The following is a 22,719-nucleotide window of genomic DNA, read 5'->3' on the forward strand; positions in this document are numbered from 1 at the left end:
GTTGAAAAACCTGATCTCGAAGTCTCTCCTCAGAGGATACATCCTAATTACAGAGGGCAAAACAATAACTTTACAGTAAGAGCACTGCAGCTATCACCTTGGCAGAATCGCAGTTAGCATCACCAAGAATGAGACATATCAACACCAAGTGCCTTCAGATATGGTGCTCGAGAACAACAGAACATCATGTCACTGGTTTTCCTGCCCTAGTGCATCATCTCAATCTAATTATGAAAAAACATCAGACAAATGAAGATTGCAGTATATTCTACAGGATACCTGGCGTATGAATTTTAGAAGGGTCAAAATCTGATTAAATTATTTTGGAACCAGATAGAAGAAGTGGTTGTACAACATTATGAATGTACTAATTGCCATTGAACCGCACTTTAAAATGATTCATTTTATGTTATGTGAATTTCACCTCAATTGGAAAAAGGAATGGAGTTCCCTGGTGGCCCAGTGGGTTAAGGATTCAGTGTTGTCACTACTGTGGCTTGGGTTTGACCCCTGGCCCAGGAACTTCTGTGTGCCACATGCACAGCCACAACAACAACAAAAGGATCAAGTTCATGAAGGAAAAAGACTGAGGAACTGCCATGGATGAGAAGAGACTGAAGAGGCAAATGACATCATATGGCATCCTGGAACAGAGAAGGATACCAGTGGGACAACTGGAGAAATTTGAATCAAGAACGTAGATTAGGTAATGGTGTTTTATAGATAAATTTCCAATTTTTATATTTGAATTATGGTTTTAAAAGATGGTTACAGACTAATTAGAAGACACAGGGGAGCTCTTTGAACTATTTTTACTACTTTTTTGCTAAGTCAGAAATTACTTCTCAATAAAACGTTAAAAAAAAAAAATCCGAGATACAATGATTTAGGCAATACAATCTTTTTTTTTTTTTTTTTTCTTTTTAGGGCCACACTCATAGCATACGCAGGTTCCCAGGCTATGGGTCATATTGGAGCTGTAGCTGCTGGCCTACACCACAGCCACAGCAATACTGGATCTGAGCCATGTCTGTGACCTATACCACAGCTCATGGCAATGCCAGATCTTTAACCCACTGAACAAGGCCAGGGATCAAACCTGCATCCTCATGGATACTGGTCAGATTCGTTACCACTGAGTCATCATAGGAACTCTGAGAGGCATTTTAATCATGACTGCAGGGTAGCTGGGACTTGGCCATGTGGTACACCAGGCTGCAGAGGGGACACCCAGAGACGACAGACTGGCTCAGTCTGCACTCAAAGCCATGATTCTGGGTCCTCACAACCAGCCTGAGAGGAGGTGGGTGTTTGTACTGATACTCGGCAGAGGGGAAGACAGGAGCTCTGAGAGGCCATAATAGCAGCTGAATCTTATCCTGCTGGTGGGACCTCAGAATCAAAAGGAGAACTGGTGTCTTCTTTCTGCCCAATGCAATTCCAATCCTACTGCAAATACTCACTCAAAGGCAGAGAAAAGTTGTAGAGGTAAAAGAGCTTTCAAGACAGCACAGATGGAAAGATACATCACGTTCTTGGACTAGAAGAATTAATATTGTTAAAATGACCACACTACCCAATGCAACCTATAGATTCAATGCAATGCTTATCAAAATATCAAGTGCATTTTTCACAGAGCTAGACTGAATAATTTTAAAATTTGTATGGAAGCACAAAAGACCTCGAAGAGCCAAAAAAATCTTGAGAAAGAACAGAGCTGGAGGAATCATACTCTGACTTCAGACTATACTACGAAGTCATTAAAACAGAATGGCAATGACACAAACATATGGAAAAATCAATGGAACAGGATAGAAAGCTCAGAGGAGTTCCTGTCATGGTGCAGAGGAAACAAATCCGACTAGGAACCATGAGGTTGTGGGTTCAATCCCTGGTCTTGCTCAGTGGGTTAAGGATCTGGTGTTGCCGTGAGCTGTGGTGCAGGTCACAGATGCAGCTCGGATCCAGCATTGCTGTGGCTGTGGCATAGGCCGGCGGCTATAGCTCTGATTAGACCCCTAGCCTGGGAACCTCCATATGCCATAGGTGTGGCCCTAAAAAGACCAAACAAACAAACAAACAAACAAAAAAACCCCAGCAAATTAAGGATAGAAAGCCCAGCAATAAATCTACTCATTTCGGTCAATTATTCTAGGACAAAGGAGACAAGAATATACAATGGAGAAAAGACACCCTTTTCAATAATTAGTGCTGGAAGACTAGACAATCACATGTAAAAAAAGAAATGAGAACATTCTCTAACACTGTATACAAAAATAAACTCAAAAGAGATTAAAGATGTAAACGTAAGACTGGATACTACAAATTCCAAGTGGAAAATATAGGCAGAACATTCTTTGACATAAACCATAGCAATAGCAATATTTTTTTGATATATCTTCTGGAGTAAAGGAAACAAAAGCAAAAATCAACAAGGAGGACCTAAACTTTTTTTTTTTTTTTGGCTGCACCTGCAGCATACAGAAATTCCCAGGCCAGAATCAAACCTGCACTACAGCAGTAACCAGAGCCATATAGCAGTGACAATGCCGGATCCTTTACCCACTGAGTCACCAGGGAACTCTGGGGCCCGAGAAAAGCTTTTGCACACCAAAGGAAAACGTGGAAAAAAATGAAAAGATATGGGAGAAAATATTTGCAAATGCTAAGACCAATAAGATGTTAACATTCAAAATATATAAATAGTTCATACAAATCAACATCAAAAAAACAACCCACTTAAAAATGGGCAGAAGATCTGATCACACACTTTGCCAAAGAGGACAGGCAGATGGCCAACAAGTATGTGAAAAGATGTTCACTATCACTAATCATCAGGAAGTGCAAATCAAAACCACAAAGATATCACCTCACGCCTGTAAGAATGGCTGTTATCAAACAGCATACAAATAACAAATGTTGTTGAGAGTGTGGAGAAAAGGGAAACTTTGAGTAGTTGGTGGGAGTATAAATTGATGCAGCCACGGTGGTAAACAGTACGGAGGTTTCTCAAAAAAATAAAATTACAGCTACCATAAAACCTAGCAATTCCACCCCTGGGTATATATCTCAAAGAAACAAAAATACTTCTTTGAAAAGATATACGCACCACAATGTTCATAGCATCAGTATTTACAACAGCCAAGACATGGAAGCAACCAAGTGTCTATCAACAGAGAAAGGATAAAGATGTGGTATACATATAAAATGGAATATTACTCAGCCATAAAAAATAAAAATTGCCTTTTGTAACAACATGGATGGACTTGGAGTATATTATATGCTAAGTGAAAGTCAGAGAAAGACAAATTCTGTATATCTCTTGTGTGTGAAATCTAAATATTACAACAAACTAGTGAATTTAACAAAAAAGAAGCAGACACAGATGTAGAGAACAAATTAGTGGTTACCAGTAGCGGGAGGGACGTGGGGAGAGGCAATATAGGAGGTTGTTAGAAGGTACAAACTATTCTGTAAAAAATAAGCTACAAGGATGTACTGTACAAAAGGGGAACATAGCCAATATTTTATAATAAATATAAATGGAGTATAACTTTTTTGTTTGTTTTTTAGGTTCCTAGGCTAAGGGTCAAATCAGAGCTATAGCTGCTGACTTACACCACAGCCACAGCAACACTGGATCCTTAACCCATTGAGCGAGGCCAGCGATCGAACCTGCGAACTCTTGGATACTAGTCAGATTTGTTTCCGCTGAGCCACGATGGGAACTCCAAAATGGCGTATAACTTTTAAAAACTGCGAATCACTATATTATACACCTGAAACTTAACATTGCACATCAACTATACAGCAATAAATTTTTTTTTTTAAAAAAGCCCACAGGATGATGCCTTTCCCTTGTCGTGGTGTATTCTCAGATGAACACTCTTGGGTTCTACTCGACCTCCTCATTAAGCTGGTAAAAAGGTTCTAGACAGAGCCTGGCCTGCCCACCAGAAGATGTTCCTCAGCAGTTAAGTACACAAACATCCAGGAGGGTCAAATCTGGGTCTGAAGAGAAGAAAATATTCCAAACAATTCTGGTGCTGAAGGCTGAGGGTCTGGACACTCAGGTTCAGGAAGCGCCAGTGGAGTTTCTTTCTCTTGGTAGGACTCAATTTTGAGTTCTGTGTGGATTCAAAGGTATCTTGAAGGCAGCATTCTTAAGCTGGAGGTAGGTGGAGGCAGCAGTGATACCCATTTTCAGGTTCCAGCAACACAAGAATGGTTGATTCCCGGGAAGGGGACAAGGGCCTAAACCAGCACCTCTTGCAGAGAGTGGAGTGTGGGACTTGGGCCATCTGGGCCCAGTCTGCCTGGGTGACACATGAGATGTGATCTGTAAACAAACTCACCAATGCCCTAGAATGAATGTGCCAGGGGTGTGGCTCCCCAGGAGGCAGGGACTTGGCACACGCTCTGTCAGGACTCAGGTGAGACCCACACAGTGCAAGCAGGTGGTCCCCCTGCTCCCTGCATCGTCAGTCATAGGAAGTCAGAGGTGCTGCAGCCCATTCAAATGTGCCTTCCTGAGATAGCCACATAACCCTCACCTCATCAGCGGTTTCACATTTTTTTAGTGCAACCCACAATAGGAAATACATCTTCAGCCCAACATACACATACCCACACCCCACCCAAAATTTCAGGAAACAGTACTTATTTTACAAGGTATAATGCATTATTTTTTATTTCTTTAAAAAAAATGCTGCTGCGAGCCAATAACTTGATCTTACACGTGATGAACAGTTGTGTACATGGTTTGAAAAACATAGCTTCAACAGAGCTAACATTCACTAAAGCCATACAGTGTGCCAGACACCTTCCTAACCTTGACATCATCCCTCTTTGAATTCTCACAGCAACTTTGTGATTCAGATTATCTCCCTGATTTTACTGATGAGAAAACTGAGCCTTAAGTAAGTTACCGCCCAAGGTCACAAGGGAAGGAAGTGGCTGAGCAGGGATTTGAACCAAAGACTGAGGCCAGGGCCCAAGTGCCCCATCACCCCCATTACCTCAGCTGCAGAAATTCATGGCATCCTTTACGTTCCTATCGGAGCATGCCTCTTCCCCCTGAAGGTTTTTGCAAACACTACTCTGCAACACTTTCTTGTTCCTTGGATCAGCGTCATCAGCTCCCATGCATGCAGATGAGGATCCCTGGGGCTCACTCTGCTTTGCCAGGGTGATCACACTGCTCACGTCATCGATGACTTTTTTTCTTCAGGGAGAGGGTGGGGAAGTGAAGTCTTCAGTTTGGGAGAGTAGATTGTTTTTGCTTCACTGTGAATCCTTTATCCTCTATCAGGTGATTCTCAGGCAGATATGTACTTAAAGGAAAAAAGCCACAGTGGGTGTTGAGGTCCACAGATAGAAACCAAAGGCCAAAGACCAGGACATTTGTGTGTGGCTGCCCAAGGCGCTCAGTCACTCACTGGCCACCACTCCCACTGGGAGGACCCCGGCTCCACTCTTTCCCATCTCCATCTGGGATGGTTCTTCACCCAAAAGGCCCCCTGGCCCAGAAACCCGTTGGCCAGAGAAGATGTGGATGAAGATTGCTGTGCAGGAAGACTGCTTGACAGGCCAACAGTTTGGCGCTCCTTCAAACAAATATTTTGCTTTGTTTTTGCAGCATTCAGTGGCTGGGGAGACCACCAGTTAAGAGGCAAGAGGGGCTCAGAGTGGTCACCCCCCCATCTGCGCTCTGCTGAGCCCAGGAGCACACAGGACCGAGTCACTAGCTGGCTGCAGATGACTCTTGCAAGCTGTGGGTGAATCATTACACTTGAACATGTGTCACCAGGACCTGGAAGGCTGTGAAAATCCAGATTGCTGGACCCCCCTCAGAGATTCTGATTCAGCAGGTCTGGAGTGGAGCCCGAGTCTGCATCTCTAACAAATCCCCAGGGGATGCGGATACTGTTGGTCTGGAGATCACACTTTGAGATGCACTGCCTCAGTATATCCCCAGGAAGAAGATTTCTAAGAGGATTCTAGCAAAATCTTCCTCTCTTCACAGTTCTTTGATGACCAAGGGCCTCTTCTAGGTTGGAACCCCTCACTTCTAATGGCTGGCTCACCCTGGCTTATGCACTAGAAACTTTGAAGTGAGAAATCTAAAAGCCATTTGCCTGGCTGGAAGAGTCCAGCTCAGCCTCACAAGAGCTGGGGTTTTCTGTGTGAGGCCAACTTCATAGAGGCATTTAATAAACACTGCTTAATGGACCTTGCCAGGAAGGCAGAGTTTAAGCAAAAGCTGGTACTCCAAGGTGTCTCATTTGGGGATCATCCAAGAAAAAAGTATTACAAAGATGAAATGCTATGATTGAAAGGAGATGTAGCACATGCACTTCTACCCAAATCCACTTCGTGTGCAGGATGTTGCCACGCCAGCCCATGCAAATCTACAGAGATTTGTTTGCTCTGAGGCCTTTTGCATGTTCAGTCTGCTTGCTATGAACAGGGACCAGAAGGTGACAGGTGGGAATGAGTCACTAATCCAGCTGGCCTTGTCACCTTCCTCTTTATTTTCCCTTTCCACAACCCAGAGCTCACATTCTGAAAGACTGTGGTTACTACTGGCTCATTTCCCAACGTACAGACCATTCAGTGCTGTCAGGACTCCTGTGCAGTACAAAAGGCCGGGGCTGCCTTGGTGCAGAGGTGTCGTCTTTCATCGGTCTGGGGACACTGAGGGCTCAGGGATGCCTAGGTGGATGCCGGGCTGAGGCTCAATCACTATGCTGCAGAGGACAGCCACATTCCTTAGTCACTGTGCTCCTGGACAATGTTCTCCGTCTCAACAAGATGAAAGAGGAACAACAGTGAATTTAGGGGTATTCCCATGTTCTGACCGCAGCATGCCACCCAGCTTGAGAACTGGGGAAAATTCATTCTTTTGGCCAAAGAGCTCGTAAAAATCTGGAGGTAGAATCATATAGATGTTGGATAGACTTTCTCTCTGGGAAAGATATACGCGGTGTGCAAAGGCATGAATGATGAATTCCTATTTTTAGGACTTGAAAAAAATTCAATACTTCTTCAGCACTATCTGCTTCATTCCTTAGAAACTCCATGGAGAAAACAATCAACTTGGGCCACACACACACACAAAATGCCCTTGAAGGATTTCTGAGCATCCAAATATCTAACAATATTCCCTGAGTCCTAGTCTCCTTTCCTTGGTAGGAGGAACAGAGAAGAAGCACTGTCTCTGAAGGGTGGATCCCTGAGGGGCAGGAGCAGATCCAGAGCCTTCTGAACTGCTCTGGAGTCATTCAACAGCCATACTTCTTTCATAAACATAAGTGGGGTGGGGGAAACCGTGGGAAACAAATGCTATAAACTAGATTTAAAAACAGCATTAAAAAAAAAAAAGTTCAGATCTTGGCCATCAACAGCACAACAGAGGTCACAGGAGCAATAGCACAGGTAGAAGTTAAGTCATTTTGGAAAGGTTGCAGGGTTCTTTGGTTAAACATTTGACAGCTGGTGGAGAGCGATGTCCCAGGATATGTGTGGAGGTTTCCAGTGATTTCCTCTGGCTCCACTTTGCTTTCTGCTGGGTGGGCCAAGGAAAACGGATCTCTCTCCGAGGTCCAACCCTAGAAACAAACTGCAGACTTGATGAATTCTTCTGTAGCAACTGGGAGCTCTTGAGCACAAGGGAAGGGTCTCACACTGCAAAAAGAGCCAGTGGAGAGAGGCCTGGAAGGGCCGGCTTGGCCAAGAGGGGGCTGTAACATCCTTCAGAGGTGACAAAACAGGAACCTCATCAAGAGAGGGAACACACACAAACATCCTTTAAAAGCAAAGAACAGGGAGTTCCTGTTGTGGCTCAGCAGTAATGAACCCGACTAGTATCCATGAGGGTGTGGGTTTGATCCCTGGCCTCACTCAGTGGGTTAAGGATCCGTTGTTGTTGTGAGCTGTGCTGTAGATTGCAGACGAGGCTTGGATTCCGAGTTGCTGTGGCTGTAGTGTAGGCCGGCAGCTGTAGCTCCGATTCAACCCCTAGCCTGGGAATCTCCACATGCCACAGGTGAGGCCCTAAAAAAATAAAAATAAAAGCAACGAACAACCCACACAGAGCATGCTCACAGCAAGTGGACGATTGGCTCCCCCACGGGATAACTCGACGAGAGAGCGCAGCTCAGGCGTATGTGGTTTTGGAAAAATTTTATTGCATTTTGTTTCCAGGTGGAAGCACTGACAGAAGTGAAAAGAGGCTGCATGTTCCACTTTTTCTGAAAGATCACATGGCTAGATGAACTCTCTCCCCACCCTGGGCTGATTTAATAAGCCTCACCCCCACCCTACCCCAGGCAATAGATTAAAAAAATGTTTGTGGTCATCACTTAAAAAACAAATCCACGTGTGAGATGGTCAGTATTCAGATTTCTGTGACTTCTGCATTTCACACTCACTCCCCATCCCCTCACCTCCCCTACTGTTTTCAGGCCTTTCCTCCTTCAAATGAGACTCAATACACAAGTGTGCCAAGTGGAAAAGCTAGTCATTTCAGTCTTGGCGCCGCAGGCTGAGGTGTGTCTGTTGACTCCAGTGGGATGGCTGTCTCTCAACTTTAAAAAGTTTGGGGGCTGTAACGCTGCCCTTGCATCACAATCAGCTGACGCCAGGACAGCAGTCTCCCAGGTTAAAATACAGACCAGACATGGGTACATGCACATCTATGGGGTGAAGGCATCAGAAACTGAACCCGCTGCAGAGGTTTATGAAATGAGGAAGGAGGGGTCGATGGTGGGGCCGTGGCTGTTTCCCTGCTTAACCGACATCACATGGAGAGGGCGGGAGGTGGGGCGGCCAGAACTTAAGCAGATGTCACCAAGGCAAATGGAGCTTGCCTGAAACCGCGTAATTTTCTTCCTCTTTTGATTGTGTAAGGCATTTTGAACTGGAAAAAACTTCTTTCCTTCACATTCTTCCAAATAATCAGAGTTGAAATATAACTGGTGATTCGGAATACAAATAAGACCCCTTTCATCTCTGCACTCCACCCCCAAAGTCATCCTACACCCTCCAAGCCCATAAAGTACCAGGCAGGCAATCAATTTTGTGAATTAGGAGGCAAACTGTGCTCACACACAGGGGATGAGGCTGCTGTGACAAGGATCCTTCTTAGGGCTCCAGCCCCGATCCTGGCCCTCTCAGGACACAAGGGGTAAGCATCCATCTTCAGTGAGGTTTTAGGTCCCATGGGGCGCCTGCCACTGCCTCCTGGGCAGTGGGAAGTCATGGGTCCTCCTGGCTCTCCTATGCGTCCCAACCAGGCGTCCAGGCCGGTCCATCCACGCACAAGTGTAATGACTCAGTTAGTACAAGGGGACGTGGCCCGGAGACAGTGCCCTCCACATTAGTCATGCCAGACAGACAGCAGAGAGGAAACCAGAGAAGTGATTTTAAAAAGGAAAAAGGAAAAGCAGCTTCGGTCACCAAAAAATAGAAAGGATGATCTTTTAAAAATAAAACATGGGGACATTTTTTTTTTTCTCTGCAATGATCAGCCATTTTACTTGAGACGTTAAAAAAGTTTTAGTTGTTTTGCCTTTTCGGTTTAAACATTCATGAGAACGGATCGAACGGTAGTGCTGGGATGTGGTTTGTGTCTGGGTCAATGCTGGTCAGGGGTCCTTCAGACCACATACTGGTAAGGGTCTGCCTTCCCTTGGTCTGGCGTGGCAAAGGGGCTGGCCCAGCCTAGAGAGAAGGGGTGGCCAAAAACGGCTTTCATGTTCATCCATTTTGTTTTTTTAGCCCATCTTCTCTCTTCCTTTTTCAATTGTTCTATTCCCTGAAAACAAGAACAATCATACTTTCAGTCAAGCACTTTATTGCTGTGGTTTTGGGGGAGAGATTTCCATTAGCTTGAGGTAAACGGAGCAAATGCTTGCTTTTAAAAGCCACAAAGCTATCTATATAGTACATGTTTCTTCTCTGTCTCTCATAAAAAGTGTTAAAAACAAAAACCACGTGTTTTTTTGGGGGGTGAGGGAGACATAGGCACATGTGCATTAAGTCCCTCTAGGAAGGGAGGGACACATGAGCAAAGTCGCAGGACCCTAAGCCACTGTTCTTACCTAGTTATGCGATCTGGTGTCTTTTGTTAAGTGAGTCCTTGCTGGAGTCTGCAGAGGCGTTTCGGGCTGGGTGCTGGGCTGTGTGTGAAGGCTGGGGTGTGGGAAGCCTCAGAGCTGGTGGGGAGCTGGAGGTTGTGATAGCTAAGGACGGCCATTAATTTGGGATTGCTTCATGGGAGTCTGAAGCTACTATGACCACTTTGCAGACAAAAAAAAAAAAAAAAGGAACAAGTCAAATGACTGCTCTGGCGCCATCAGTCCCACCAGCCTGGGAGGCCAAGGATTGCCCCGCTTAGCAGGGCAGGCTAGGCGCAGCAGAGGAGGTGGAACAGGAGGTAGAGGTCACCACAGAGAAGGAAGGAGAGGTATTAGTACAGGTTAGAGGGGCCGCACGGACAGACCGCTCAGTCTCAGCCCCCACCAAGGCCTGCCTGTGCTCCGTGGGGGAGAAGTGTGACCTGAGACCACCTCAGCAGTTGTCACAGAGCCCGAGCCCCTGCCCTGGCCAAGCCCTGCAGGAAAAACAGGGTCTGGGGGACAATGCTGGCCCCTCTACTCTTTCCTTAAAGGATTTGGTCAGCGGGTGGGGCCAGAGGACAGGAGAGAAGCAGCCTTGCAGAAGCCCGGCCAAGGGTCTGTCTGCCGTGGTCTCTGTGAGGTGGAGAAGCAGCGGGTGGGGCCTGAGGGGACAGCCCAGCCTGAGCCTCTGTTCATAGCCTAGGGCCCTGGGATGACACAGGTCAAGATCAAGACACCCTTTCCCACCAACTGCCGGCCCTCAGCTCCTTTCTCCTTTCAACAAGACTCCCTTTAGGAATGGCCTTGAGGGGGAAGAACAACCAGGACCAGGGCCTTGACAGTTTTTCTTCCGGCTTCCCCAGGCCATGGTCTCTGTGGCCTGGGTGTTTCAACACCGACTGGGGCCAGACAGTAACCTCTGGGTTTCCTGGAGGTCTTACGCAGAGAAGTTGGTCACACTTACTGCTAGGTTCCGTGGCTTGATCTACATCATGGCCTACTATCTGTACAGACATTCTTTCGTAATGATATTAATGCTTACAGAAGAAAAAAAAAACGGTGCCAAGAGCCCCTCATCCTTCTAAACCATCAGGAGTTGCCCCAGATCCAAATGATGGTGCCCTGGCAGCCGCAGTATCGTCCTTCTCAGCACTTTGCAATTTCACACCCACAGGGACGGGGCCTCAGCCAGCAGTGGCAAGGACTGAGTCTTCCTCTGAGCCTCCACCTAAGGCTGACTACCCAACTGCCCCAAGTCCCTGCCCCCGCCAACCCAAAAGCCCCTAGACAACTGGTGAGAGCTGCCACCTGAGGGGGACCTCAGGAGGGACTTATGACCTCACCCCACTAAGGGCTGCCCTTCCTCCTGGAGCCTCCTACCCAGACCCCAAAGCCAAAAAGGGAAGAAATGTCCGCATCACAGCCTCAAGGTTGAGAGGTAGTGGCAGTGGCACCAGGGGTGTGGGCTCCAGTCTGGCCAAGCCAGCAGCTTCAAAGCTCCGAGAGAACGAGATGTGGGTAGGGTGGAAGGTAGGGGTGGGGAAAGGCAGCAGATGAATACTAGAGAGAGGTCTTGGGGCCCACTGATCTAGGGGCCCAGGCTGGGTTGTCTCCTGACTCCACCCTCAGGACTTGGTCACGAAGGCACCTTCTCTGGGAAGGTGACCCTGCCTGTGCCACCTGGGTCAGGGTGCCCTCTCTGGACTTGTGGTCACTCAATGGGAAGAGCATCACAGAACCCAAGTGAATGCCTGACACAGTGCCATGGTTACAACTGAACCATCAGGGGAGGATAGAAGGGCTCACGGCAGCAGGAAACCCTTCAACAGAGACTGGGCCCCATTCCTGGTGTGACCTGAATACCAGGCCCAAGTGGGGAAGACTCCTGTGTACATAAAGATCCAGCATCACTGCAAATGGAGGAATGTGTCCTGCACACCTGGGGCCTGGCCACTGGGCTCCCAGGTCTGGCCTGGAAGCAGTCCTCCCAGAACCCTGGCCGTGGCTGTAGGTGGTGGGCAGGCTGCCTGCTTACCGTCTCATCTGTGCAGATGGAGTGCACCTGGGTCCCAAACATCACCGATGTGAAAATGAGGAAGAGCAGTCCCTCGAAGCACAGGAGGATGAGGAGGATCACCGTGGTGGGCGGTGAGAAGGAGCTGCACTCTGAAAGACAAGGGACACATGGGGCTTAGGGCTGCAGTGACGGGGGAACTCGCTCAACCTCTGTGAGCCCAAGCTTTTGATATCTGCAGTCAGGGAGCATCTCTTCTACCCTGCAGGTCTGTGATGAGGCTGAGGGAAGTCCCTGCTCGAAAGCCCTGTGTGTTCTTAGTGAAAATAACATGACCCCTGCCCCACTGACAACCCGCATTACTCTCCTCACTGCCCATGTCTGTTAACCTGATGATGGGCGGGCAGCATTTGAGATGATAAAATGTCCTTGATGGCCTCCTCTACCAAGACACCAAGCCACATTTGGAGTTGAACTGGATCCCCAGGGCTTAGTAAAATGCATTCAATTCCAGCTGTTCACCAAGGACTTGCTGGTAACCCACTCAACTGTCCAGAATGGCATGATCTGCAGAAACTCCCTCACCCCACCCTCTGCTCTTCTCTCATACTGGCCGAGAGCTTGACCTTCCCCTCTCTGGCTTGTGCCAGTGGCAGTCACAAAAATTGGGAGACACAGTGCTATGGACTAATCATGGAAACTCCTCCTCCATATACCTAAGCCCTAATCCCCCAATGTGATATCATTTGGGGCCTTGGGAGATAATGAAGGTGGAAGAGGTCATGAGGGTGGGGCCCTCATGATAGGATTAGTGCCCTTATAAAAAAGAGAGACACCAGAGAATTTGCTTCTCTCTCTCTGCCATGCAAGGATACAGGAGGAGATGGCCACCAGCAAGCCAGGAGAAGGAACGGAATTAACTGGTACTTTGATCTTGGATTTTCCAGCCTGCAGAACTGGGAGAAGTAAAGGTTTAAGCCTCTCAGTCTATGACAGCCTGAGGGGACCAATACACATGGGGTTCTTTTCCCCTAGGTGAGGGGAAGCCAGGCAGAGCTGGCCAGGGAGATAGAAGGGGGCAGATGCACACAATGAAAAGAGGCATGGAAAATCTCTTAATATCTGGTTGGGAGCTAAAGATACTGTCCTTTTCACAGCCTCATAAGTTCTGAGGAAAATAATAGCAAGAAAATGCCTAAGAGGTCGGTATGTGCAGGAAGAGCAGAGCTTCTGAAAAGTGGTAAATGAGGAAGGGGACTCATCAATGGAAAAAGAGAGAAAATGTTTCTGCTCAAGGCGTTTGTCTCACAGATTGTATGTGTGAAGAAATGGAGCCCAGGAGGTGGCTTCTCTTAATTTCTCCAGAATCTACAGTATTTCTTATCCTTGGCTTGACTCTCTGCAGTTTGTTACCTGTGGTCAACCTCGGTTCAAAAATAGTAAATGGAAAATTACGGAAATAACTCCTAAGTTTTATTTATTTATTTATTTATTTATTTATTTTTACTCCTAAGTTTTAAAGCGCAAACTGCTGAGTAGCATCATGAAAACTCACGCCATCCTGCCCTGCCTACCTGGGACATGAACCATCCCTCCGTCCACACTGTATTATGTTACCTAGGAATTCTGGTCATCACAGTGCCTGTGTTCAAGTAAGCCTTATTCTACTTAAGAATGGCCTCTAAGTACAAGAGTAGTGATGCTAGCAATTCAGATATTCTCAGAGTTCCCACTGTGGCACAGCAGAAACAAATCTGACTAGGAATCATGAGGTTGCAGGTTCGATCCCTGGCCTTGCTCAGTGGGTTAAGGATCTGGCATTGCTGTGGCTGTGGTGTAGGCTTGCAGCTACAGCTCCAATTGGACCCCTAGCCTGGGAACCTCCATATGCTGTGGGTGTAGCCCTTAAATGACAAAAAGACAAAAAAAAAAAAAGACAAAAAAAAAAAAAAGAGTTCCCGTTGTGGTGTAGTGGTTAATGAGTCCGACTAGGAACCATGAGGCTGCGGGTTTGATCCTTGCCTTGCTCAGTGGGTTAAGGATCTGGTGTTGCCGTGAGCTGTGGTGTAGGTCACAGACATGGCTCGGATCTGGCGTTGCTGTGGCTTGGCTTAGATCACACGTTGCTGTGGCTCTGGCATAGGCCGGTGTCTACAGCTCCGATTAGACCCCTAGCCTGGGAACTTCTGTATGCTGAGGGAAGCAGCCCTAGAAAAAGCAAAAAGACAAAAAAAAAAAAAAATTCTCTTACTTTGCCTAGTTTATCAATTAAACTTTATTGCAGGTACGTATGTATAGGAAAAAACATTGTAGAGGGTTCTGTACTATCCAAGGTTTCAGGCATCCACTGGGGGTCTTGGAAAATATTCCCTGCAGATTATAATTAGCTTTAAAGTATATTTATTTATTTGCTTTATAGGGATGCACCCACGGCACATGGAAGTTCCCAGGCTAGGGGTTGAATCGGAGCTGCAGCTGCTGACCTACACCACAGCCACAGCAACGTGTGATCTAAGCCGAGTCTGTCACTTAAACCACAGCTCATGGCAAGGCCAGATCCTTAACCCACTGAGGTAGGCCAGGGACCAAACCCTTGTCCTCACGGCACTAGTTGGGTTCATTAACCACTGAGCCATGAAGGGAACTCTGATTACTTATGTTTATTAATTAAAATTAATCCCCTGTATAAAAATGTTTCTTACAACTTAAATTTTATTTTTTTCAGCATCCATAATTTTCCCTCAGGATTTATGCAGTCCTGTAGTTGGAATTCCTTCTGCAGCATCTGCATATTTATTTTACTTGACTATTTTATTATTTTCTTTTATGGCCTCACCTGTGGCATATGGATGTTCCCAGGCCAGGGATTGAATCTGAGGCGCAGCTGTGATCAACACCATAGCTGTGGCAAGGCCAGATCCTTAACATACTGTGCTGTGGCGGGGATGGAATCTGTGCTGCTACAGAGACAACACTGGACACTTAACCCACTGTACCACAGGGGGAACTCCAGCATTTGTACATTTTAAATGAGATACTTCAAAAGCAGGAATGATTTGTCTACAATTTTAATGTAAATTGGTGATTCATCAGTTAAAAAAACAATAACCACAAAAAACAATTTAATGAAAACTGTCCATGTCCTAGCCAGAAAGTTAAAAATGGATTTCGGCAAGGTTGGAATAAAATGATTTTCAATTAAAGCTCCTCGCTTAAAGACATGGAAACAGGAGTTCCTGGTGTGGTGCAGGAGTTAAGGATCTGGTGTTGCTGCAGCTGTGGTACAGGTCACAGCTATAGCTCGGATTTGATCCCTGGCCTTAGAAATTTCATATGTTGCAGATGTGGCCAAAGAGGAAAAAAAGAAAGGAGAGAGATGTAGAAGCAAAATTTCCCTCTGCCAGCATTGTTCCCATGCCTGGGAATCACATCTCCTTGCTGGCACTTGCACTTCCCCTGGGCACGCTCAGGCTAGAGGGCCTGTCCAACTTACTACTTTACCTGAGGAACTGACTTTAAGGGGTTGATCTTTTTCATGATGAGAAATTCGGGCCTCTGCTGTTTCTTCCCTGGTCACTCCAAAGGTGTGCAGGAGATCTAATAAAATGAGGTTGGCCCCTGGCACCAGGACGAAAACAAAGAGCCCACCCCGCTCGGGTCACACACCCCCATGAAGAAGGGAGGGAAGCCCTGGCACATACTCACTTGTCCAATCTTCTTCAAAGCAATGCAGGAAGTGGAATCCCACCATGATGAGGGCGTGCAAGGAAATGAGAGCTATGTACATCTGAAACAGGAAAGCAGTGCAGACGCCATTGTCGTGAGAGTCTTCTGGCTAGGCAGGCTCCCACGGGATGCTCAGCACCTCCCACTCAGGAACCCTTAAGCTGAGGGTTAAGCAGGAGGAGGGCCAGAGAGGCATCTAGTGTTTTGCCCACTGGCCCCGTCCCCAGCCCGGGATCTGAGGTGAGCGGCCACTCACTGGGAGTGTGTGGTACAACAAGAGAAACAAGTGCCCATCACCAGGCATGACCAGGGCAGTCCTGGGGTTCCAGGCCGGCTGCTGCTCCTCACTTGAAAGGTCAGGATCCCTCCAGGCCTCACACTAAACACACTCCACCTACCTGCAGCTGAGGGAGGGTTTGCTGCCATCACCCAAACCGCCTTCTTTAGCCACTTAGACTGGACACCTGGCACAGAGGCCCAGAACACAGCCCTTGCTTATAGCTAATCAACTTGAGTCAATTTTCTAGATGCCCAAGTGAAGGGCTTAGCAACAGGCACTTGTTGGACCGAGGAGAGCTCTGGCAGAAAGGCAAAGGTCTACGTGGTCTGGCAGTACTCTCGCCAGCAGTAAGGAACACTGTGAGTGCTGAGAATTTTGGAAGGAACAAAGCAATCCATTGCTTCACAGAGGTGGGGGGTGGGTGGTAGTGGCAGAATCCGGAAGCTGACTTACTGTAAACAGGACGAAGTACTTCTGGTTGTTCTCGCCAACACAGTTATTGACCCAGGGACAGTGATGGTCCATCTTCCGAATGCACCGCTTACAAACACTGAAAGAACCACAAGGCAGAGGGTTAGGGCCAAGGGGACCCAGAACCCACGCTCTAGAGCCACTCCTCACAACTGGCCTCCTGGGTGCCACCTGGTGTTTTGATGCAGGTGTGTTGGAAGGGGCTTAGAAGGCAGGGCCAGGGCCCCACAGGGTCACAGTCATAAGAAACAGGGGGATGGTCATCCACCTCCAAGGCCTCTTGTTTTGCATAAAAATAGGCTGGAACCAACAAGGCTGAGAAAGAGGCTGCTCTCCTGAAGTAACAGTGGGAAGAGAATTTGGTTTACTGAGAGGATAGAGAGAAGCAGTTTTAAAAACATGACAGGATGAGATGGGATACAGCTGCTCCTACCTTCCCCCAAAGGCCAAGAAACTGAGGAGGGGCCCGGCTGTGTGGAACTTCCTGGGGGTGTGCTAGAAGAGTTCAGAGTGGGGTCAAGAGCAGCGTGTCACAGGGCAGCAGGAAGTCCCTTTCCAAGAACCTTTCAGCTCTAATATCCACTTAGCCCCAAACAGACAAGTCATCTGAGCTTAAGTTGCAAATTATTAATTTGTTATTGGGATCATTTTTGGACTGAGACCGTTTCAAGCTTTGATATTTGACAGCAAATGCCTTTCCTGCCCCTTTTTTTTATCAGAATCTGAAACAAGAGTACAAGGCTAAAGGGGGCTCAAAAGCAATTATTCCCAAAACTCAAGTTCAGGGGGACTCATTTGCCAATAGATGGGGCTCATTAAAAACTGTTCCTTGGAGTTCCTGTCGTGGCTCAGTGGTTAACGAATCCGATTAAGAACTATGAGGTTGCAGGTTCAATCCCTGGCCTTGCCCAGTGGGTTGAGGATCCAGAGTTGCTGTGAGCTGTGGTGTAGGTCACAGATGTGGCTCGGATCCCGCGTTGCTGTGGCTTTGGCGTACGTTGGCAGCTACAGCTCCGATTCGACCCCTAGCCTGGGAACCTCCACATGCTGTGGGTGCAGCCCTAGAAAAGGCAAAAAGACAAAAAAAAAAAGAATCATTCCTTAATCTTTTCTTTTTCTTTCTTTTTCGGCCTGCACCCATAGTATTCAGAAGTTCCTGGGCCCAGGATTCAACCCTCACCACAGCAGTGACAATGCCGAATCCTTAACCACTAGGCCACCAGGGAACTCCAAAATTGTTCCTTTTAATTCATTAAAATAGGCTCCCTAACATTTATCTTGGGGGCATTATTTGTTCAAAATAGTATGAAATACTGTATACAAGCTTGGAAATAATTGAATTAGATTTCTCTTGGGAAAGTTCACACCAGCTTTTCTCTCCACAAGTTTTCATCACTAACTTTGTCTTGGGTTCTCACTATAGTGCATAATGGGCTGTGGTGGGTGGACTCTGGAGGGAGGGTTGGCTCAGTGGCCTGATGAGAGGAGAAGGCTGTTTTGTGCTCACACAGGGTGCTCATCAAGCCCTGGCTGACCCAATGACAGGGCAGGGACTTGCAGAAGGAGCTCCTCTGGGCGTGGAGGGTGGAGGCCAGCTGTTTCTAGACTGCTGGCCAGAAAGCACAGATCTCAAGGAGGGCTCGCCCATACCTAAGCAGGAGGTGTGGCCCTATCTGAGCATATCATGAGCTCTGGTAGCATGGCAGACCTGGGTCTGCTGAACGTGCTCAGTTGAACAGGCTGAACACAGGACATAAGCACTGTTATGTTTCACTTTTCCCTTAAAGTGAGACTAGATGCTGGGCCTGGCTTAGACGAGTGGTGGAGTCAGTTTGGTTTCCAACCTTGTTTTTTCAACAACTTCAAAACGTCGAAAACACAGGTATATGGGGAATGGGCCCAATTCAGAGATACTAGCCCAGCTCTAGACTTTCCCTGGGAGCCAGAAAGGAAAGCCGGGTACCAGCAACTCCATTACCTGGTCAATCTCTCTCTGTGTGGATGTTACCAATTTGAATGAATGAATGAATAAGTTAATCGTCACTCCCAGTGTACAATCTTGAAAGCAAACAGGTAGGCCGTAAAGAGTGAGCTGCTCTCTTGCATCCTGGGCCTCAGCCACCACATTCCCACCATGGAGCCATCCCTGTAGCCCATTTCTTGCATGCCTTCCTCAGCTCCCTGTCTCGGGAATTCCTGAGGGTAACCACCTCCCTGCTCTGGGCTCTAGAGGAGTTTCTCTTCCACTTGTACTTATTTGTAAAAGGGGTTTCAGGTGGGTGCTCTGCGGCTGCACCACTCTTCAGCAACAGAGAGGTGCCAAATGGCCTGACATCCTCTGAAAGCTGTCTAAGAGATCAAGCAAGCACTCACAGCAAATCTGACCTTTGCTTTCCTCTCCCAGCCTCTCTGAAGAGGCCAGGTGTGAACATTGGGAAGCTGGGTTTCACAATGGACCAAATCTCACTGGGCAGCCGAAAAGCTGTCCAGAGTACTAGTCTCTGAGTTTCCTATTTGCAAAGACAGAAAATGCCATGATCGCACCTCTCCCCTCTGGCTTATGGAGTTGTTCAGAAGCAGGCTCCTGGGCATGGTGTTGGCGCATGTGGGTGAAGAAGGTGCATCCACGCATGTGTTGGAGGCACTGTCCAGAGGTGCACTCACCCACAGCTCACAAAACACCCCACCTGAAGGGCTCTGGGACTGTGGCCTGGGGAGCACCAAGGGCAAGGCTTTGGGGTGGTTCCCCGAGCGGACCAGTGAAGGATGCTCCAGGTCCAGGTGGTGACTGCCCACACCGTGCCTGGCCATTTTATCTCAGGCACCATCCCTCATGGGGAGGAAGAAAAAGTGTGGGCCTTTTACCATCCCTGACACCCCAGTGGGGACTCAGCCACCTCAGAGCCAGCCCCTGTGGCATGGTAGGCAAGGGGCTCGGCATGGTGTCCTCTCCCCAAACACAGTGAGGCACCTTAAGCACAGCGGCCCCGGCAGTCCCCCTGAGCCCTTCCCCACTCTTGCCTCCTGGTGAAATCCACCTTCTCTGGGGCTCCTCCGTGCAATCCTCTCTTACACCAGCTGCAGGCCCCTGGGATCAACCAGTCACAAATCCAGCTCTTTTGGGTGTGCTGGGGAGTCTGTTAAATCAAAACTGTGGGCCCCCAGATGGCTACCATAAGCCACCACAAAGGAGCAGTTGTCAGCACACATTTCCTGAGGCAGGAATAGGCAACGCACAGGCATCCTCACTCCAGTTCATCTGAATCAGCAGCTCATGTTTTGCTCAAGCTGCTTTGTTTACTAGCCCTCAAGAATACCTCCCTTGGATCATTCTGGGGAGAGAGGCGAAGAGGAGGTGGTGACGAAAATGCCAGGCGGTGGGGGCTGCCAAAGGCTGGAAGAAGAAAAAGAACCAGTGTGGTCACCCGAGTTCACACCTCCCTGTTTCTGGTCCAGCCTGCATAAACCCAGCATGTCCACATCTTCCTCTACACGCTGGGCTAGTGACTCACACAGTTATTCATATTTAACCCACAAGCTGGGGAGGAACAGCCCTTTTTACAGAGGAGAAAGCTGAGGCTCTGAGAGATGCAGTACCTGGCCCACAGTCCCCCAGTGTGGCAGGGACAGAGCTGCTTTTCCAACTTCAAGGCCAGAGCCTGGTCCACCACACTGGGATGCCCTGAGGAATCATATCATTCAGGTGATGAAAAGGGCTGGTTTCCCAAGCCTCAGGGTGGCAGAAAAAGGCAAGACCTATGCCACCACCTCAAGCACAAGAAGAAAGCTTTAAATTAGTTCCTAACACAGATCTCAGACAGGCTGGTCCAGAGACTGAAAACCCCACAGGGGATGGCAGTTCCCACAGGCCCTGCCCAAGCTCTTTGGCTCTCAACATCATGAAGTGGCAACTAGGTGGGGAGCTCTCCAGATCACACTGAGAGCAACAGAAAAACATACATATGGTTGTTATACAAGTACTCCCAAACTGGAGCTCTAGTGGAAAGAGCCCTGAACTCAGAGCCAGAAACACCAGGACCCAATCCTATTTCTTGGAGTCAACAGCTGTGTGACGTGGGAGCTGCCATTTGAGCCCCCTGAGCCTTAATTCCTCATCTAGGGAGAGTCATTCCTATGGCAAAGCCATCTCTGGGGGTGACCATAAGGAGGATGACAACAAGATGGGGTGGGCTGAGGTGCCCAGAACACAGCTTGCATCAGGAGTTGACCAGGGGTCTAGAAGTTGAGATTGACTGTCCTCTGAGAGGTGGACAGTGAGGCTCACACAGGAAAACCACCTTTCAGCTGCTTAGATCTCTCACAAAACCAGATGTTCCACAGCCTCAGGCTGACGGGGGTTCCTCCTGATCTCAGGTCCACAGCCCCGCCCCACCTAAAATGCACACCAGTCTGGAAAAGGGACCAAGTGATGCATGTACTTCTGTAACTTAGTGTTTAAAGTTCCCCTGTTTTGATAAAGTACAATGTTTATTAGCTAGATATTTTCTTCTTGAGAAGACTCAAAATAGCAAAGAAATGTGAAATCCAAAAGAGAAAATTCACCACAGATAAGATGGGTGTAATGGCTTTTTTAGCTGAATTCTATAACTGCCAAGACCTCTAGAGGTTTTATTTTAAAGAAAAGTCTCTTAGGGAGTTCCCGTCGTGGCGCAGTGGTTAACGAATCCGACTAGGAACCATGAGGTTGCGGGTTCGGTCTCTGCCCTTGCTCAGTAGGTTAATGATCTAGTGTTGCCGTGAGCTGTGGTGTAGATTGCAGACGTGGCTCGGATCCCACTTTGCTGTGGCTCTGGCGTAGGCTGGCAGCTACAGCTCCAATTGGACCCCTAGCCTAGGAACCTCCATATGCTGTGGGAGCGGCCCAAGAAATGGCAAGAAAAGTCTTTTCTTTCAGAGACAACCCCTCATTTCCCTGTAAAACTTAAGTGAAATCAGATCCGCCTCTTAAACGTGTCAGGAGCTAGACAATCACAGATTGATTTTCTAAAGCTTTGCCCCACATGCCCTTAATAAAATAATAAGGCTGCGAGGTAAGAAGAGCAGGAATCTGCTCAATTTTACAAATCTGGAGACAAGCAAGGGCCTGGGCAGGGTTTTCTGGTGAGTGTGGCAAAGCCGAGTCACGGGACAGGTGTGCTGAACCAAATCAATTGCCCTTTCCCACTTAGGGAGCCCACAGAGATGGGCAGGGGGAGACACAGAGGTCGTCCTGTGCCCAGAGCAGGGCTCATTCAGAAGTCCTGTTGCTGATGGCACCCATGGTGGGAGTGGGTGAGGGTTGCTCCAGAGTGTGTGGGGGGGGGGATGAGGAAAGGGACGGGGAGGAGGGGAGTCTGGTGGGCACACGTGTACCTGCAGTGGTGGGCTCGGTCAGGCTTGATGCTGCAGCATTTGGGACACTTGTACACCACCTGCCCGGGCTTCAGCTGTAAACTCTCGATGAATTCTTTAGTGGCATTTCCTTTGGGTACTGCCCCCTGTAAAAGAGAGGAAAGGTGTCAGTGCCAGGCTAGGGGTTCCCTCAGTTCTGACATACCACAGAGGCGATGGTCACTTGAAAGCAGCAGCTCCACACACAGGGACAAGACATGTGGGCTCTGTTCAGAGTTAGGCCGACAGTGATGATAATTTATTTGACAAAGAATTTCCCTGAGGAAAAGTGAATGGTTTTCTACTGGACAGTTACATTGTTCCTGATGATTTCCTATTCTCATTTTACTAAAACTGTTTTCACTGAATGCATTCTCTCCTATGTAAATATTTACATAGGAAATAGGTGAGGATTTGACTCATCAACTACTACTTTGGTCTGCATTAGATTTTCCAACGATGACTTCCCATGCGAATGCAAATTTTCATTGGTGAGCATCACATCTAATGGTCTGGTTTTCCCAGGTCAAAATTCACAGCTCCAAATGTTACTGGGTTGTTTAAATTGGAATCAATCAAGATTTATTTAATTTTTTTTTTAACCAGTCTTATTGTTATGATTGGTAATCTCTGTTTAGTTGTTACAAATCCACAGGCAAGTGTGAGCCACTGCCCTTAGATGTTCCACCAAGATGCTAAAAACCAGACATGACTCA

The 22,719-nt window shown here is 47.7% G+C and overlaps 1 protein-coding gene across 7 annotated transcripts in view; it reads right to left on the reverse strand.

The window, feature by feature from the left end:
* ZDHHC3 (zinc finger DHHC-type palmitoyltransferase 3) overlaps positions 1–22,719 on the reverse strand; it is a 76,684-nt gene that overhangs the window by 3,857 nt on the left and 50,108 nt on the right. For 2 of the 7 annotated variants that reach the window (XM_021071752.2, XM_084988019.1), the window contains exons 3-7: positions 21,986–22,110; positions 16,595–16,691; positions 15,841–15,922; positions 15,637–15,732; positions 12,157–12,287 (exon numbers count right to left, since the gene is read on the reverse strand). In XM_021071752.2, coding sequence (XP_020927411.1) covers positions 12,157–12,287; positions 15,637–15,732; positions 15,841–15,922; positions 16,595–16,691; positions 21,986–22,110 — 531 coding nt within the window. Of the gene's footprint in view, positions 1–4,662; positions 9,818–12,156; positions 12,288–15,636; positions 15,733–15,840; positions 15,923–16,594; positions 16,692–21,985; positions 22,111–22,719 lie in introns of those variants that run through there. The other 5 variants (XR_014822910.1, XM_003358401.6, XR_014822911.1 and 2 more) reach the window with 5 other exon arrangements.

The sequence above is a fragment of the Sus scrofa genome, chromosome 13 (genome assembly GCF_054392235.1).
Source record: "Sus scrofa isolate SSC_HxYL_T2T_F1_AM1 chromosome 13, Sscrofa_HxYL_maternal_Yorkshire_Landrace_v2.0, whole genome shotgun sequence".
Classification (NCBI taxonomy): Eukaryota; Metazoa; Chordata; class Mammalia; order Artiodactyla; family Suidae; genus Sus; species Sus scrofa.